Source organism: Histoplasma capsulatum, genomic scaffold (genome assembly GCF_000149585.1).
Source record: "Histoplasma capsulatum NAm1 scaffold_8 genomic scaffold, whole genome shotgun sequence".
Classification (NCBI taxonomy): domain Eukaryota; kingdom Fungi; phylum Ascomycota; class Eurotiomycetes; order Onygenales; family Ajellomycetaceae; genus Histoplasma; species Histoplasma mississippiense.
This window is the reverse complement of record NW_001813975.1, coordinates 375,571-378,365: the sequence shown is the minus strand read 5'-3', so window position 1 is coordinate 378,365 and position 2,795 is coordinate 375,571. Positions and strand designations below refer to the sequence as shown.

Genomic DNA, 2,795 nt, shown 5'->3' with positions numbered 1-2,795 from the left:
TTCGCATTTTCCATGTTACCATGCTATGCTACGAATTCGGCGGTGAAGAGCTCTATATAATGTTGAATGTGTCGTTGGAAATCTTTGGTCGTGTACTGCTTGGGTATATGCATGAGAATGGCGGGTAAGGTTGAAGGGGGTACGTAGATGGGAGAAGCGCTTTATGTTGAATTCCTAAGGGAAAAGTTTTGGAGGAGTGGTTTGCCTGGTTGTAGTTCATTTCGATAAACAACGAACAGGGATAGGTGGTTTAGTAGGGGCAAATATCTCGCCTTTGTTGGATCGTTGTTGAATCAGGACTGCATGACGGGATGATAACGGCAATAAATCGGTCCAGGGAGATAAACAGGGGACGAATAGTCGAAGATTAATTAGAGGAGATCTCTTGCTTGGACTCAGTTACTTCTGTTGAACTGCCGTTGACCTGTTTCTGAGGATCCTGGCTATTTTCCTGGGCATTGTCAACAAGTTCAGCTGCTTGGGCAATGGGTTCTACTTGTACATTTAGGTTTTCGACTTTGAGATCCTTGAAAATGTTGAATATGTCATGTGTTTTATGGAAATCGTTGTTCACTTTCAAAGAGTAGGTATTAGTAAAATTGTTTCCCGAGTCTTTAACAATAGGTGACTTATTAGAACAGCCTTACCAATATTGACCAAATACCAGTTGTCCATCACTTGTTGAATGATGCGTCTGCTGGGACTCGATGCTCCGTGGCACTTGGCCCAGTCGTCTCCCAGTCGATACGCTTCATCCTTCCAAGCCAAGAAGCTAATTGTTTCAACAATGGTGGGCTGGATAATTTCTTTGGAAGCGAAAATTCCCCACGTAACTGCATTAGGACTATCGGTCGTATTTGTCCTCAATTCTCCTATTTTATTAACGCAATAATAGGTCAGGTCGGGATTTTGTTCGATGCGGCTAATAACATCATCGATCACTGTGGGTGAAATAAGAAGCTCTAGGTATGCCTTTTGGTAAACGTATCCGTTCTTCGGACCCCATCCGTAGACTGGGTGAGAGGAGGGCATGCCATCAATCGCAGGTTGGGAGTTGATAGTCAGGAAACCCCTCCGGTTCAGGTCGAGCAAATCCAGTTTAATGACATCTGTTTCCTCTGTAACAGCCCCCTCGCTCCATGGAAGTCTATCAAGGTTGCCATTCAAAAAACGTACGAAAATCTCAGATAGCTCCTTGAGTGATTTTGGCTCTCCCCATAGTTTGATATTTTGCTCGTTGGTTCCCTTCAGGCCAATACCGTAAGTATCTAGCTCTCCAAATGCAGGAGATCGAGAGTCAGTCCAACGGCCATTTGGATATTCATCCCATGTTTGAGTACGAGCCACGTATGATTGATGTCGATGTCTCCAAAAGATTGGTCGCACATCTTCTTCTCTTCGGCCAAGTCCAAGAGATTGCCGCCACGGAAGTGGCTTTTGCAGGGGGGTTTTATGAGACGGTATCAATTCTAGTTCACCAAGCACCATTTTGGTTGCTTGTTGCAAATTCATCGTGTAGCTATGGATGTAAAATTAATATTTGAGTGCCTCATTAAAGTAGAAAGAATATAAACTTACAAATGCAGGTGGTGGATCCCAGCCGCAAGCATTTTCCTACACATATTAGCCACGAGAGATTTACCCAGGTTTCTCACAGCTACATCATCATTCTTCACAGGTTCCAATGCCTCTAACCAATCAGGAGGGATCCTAATTTTTGTCCAGTTCGATCTTCTAATGAACGCAGCGTACGTGTGAATTGGCATGATGCCAGGTATAATCGGTACCGTAATCCCATTGTCGCGACATTTGTTGACCCAGGCCAAGAAGTTATCGACATCGTAAAACATTTGTGTAATAATAAATGTTCCCCCCGCATCAACCTTTTCTTTTAAATGTTGCATAAGCAAGTCAGGGTCATCTTGGTCATCGCAGCCTTCGGGATATCCAGCAACCCCTATATCGAAATGGTTGCCATATTTATCACGAATATATTTGACTAGATCTTTAGCGTAACGGAACCCACCCTCAATAGCCTCCCATTTCTCTTTCTCTCGAGGAGGGTCACCACGCAAAGCCAAAATGTTCGTACACCCCGCCTTGAACGCACTCTGTATCGCAGCGTCAACTTTCTCACGAGGCATATCTGTGCAAGTGAGATGCATACATGTTTCCAAACCGTACACCGATTGCGCCACATTCACCATTTCACAGGTCAGCTCCGACAATCGCCCTCCCGCACCCCATGTGATGTCAATAAAGGATGGCCCATATCCATGCATACGGTCCATGCGGTCGTAAAGATTCTGTACACCCTGCGCCGTTTTCGGAGGGAAAAATTCGAAGGAAATTCCAGGGCGTCCAGTGGCCTCCGCATGGGCCAACTTGTCTTTGATATGCATTTTGTCACTGTCCCAGAGCTGCGAAGGTAAATTGGTACGCTATATGAGCCGCAATCACTATGAGGAGAGACCCGCGGAAGAAACGAATGGTCTGAACTGCTCGTTGGGAAGCAAGTAAGGCGCTGAGTCCAAGCACAGGCGGGAGAACACAACGGTCCCTCTCTTTTCTCTCTCATAGAGGAGTGCGGGTGTGAATAGGGGATATACTAACCCCGGCGCTCTAAAAAACTAATACCATACACTCACCTGATCTCTCCAAACCAGATTCCTCTCCGATAAATAGAGACCGGCCGCCCTCAAAATATAAAACCCACTATCAAAAGATGTTTTATTATTTCACCTTCTACACTTTAAAATTCCAATAGAAAAAACTTCAAACAAAGTATTCGGTTC

The 2,795-nt window shown here is 44.9% G+C and overlaps 1 protein-coding gene across 1 annotated transcript; it reads right to left on the bottom strand.

Moving 5' to 3' along the window:
- Positions 1–367: 367 nt before the first annotated feature.
- Positions 368–2,402, bottom strand: HCAG_07107 (methylenetetrahydrofolate reductase 1; the record flags this gene model as incomplete). Its single annotated transcript, XM_001537635.1, has 4 exons — positions 368–573; positions 648–1,519; positions 1,579–1,710; positions 1,753–2,402. The coding sequence occupies 4 exons, from the start codon at positions 2,400–2,402 to the stop codon at positions 368–370; spliced, it is 1,860 nt and encodes a 619-aa protein (XP_001537685.1).
- Positions 2,403–2,795: the final 393 nt, after the last annotated feature.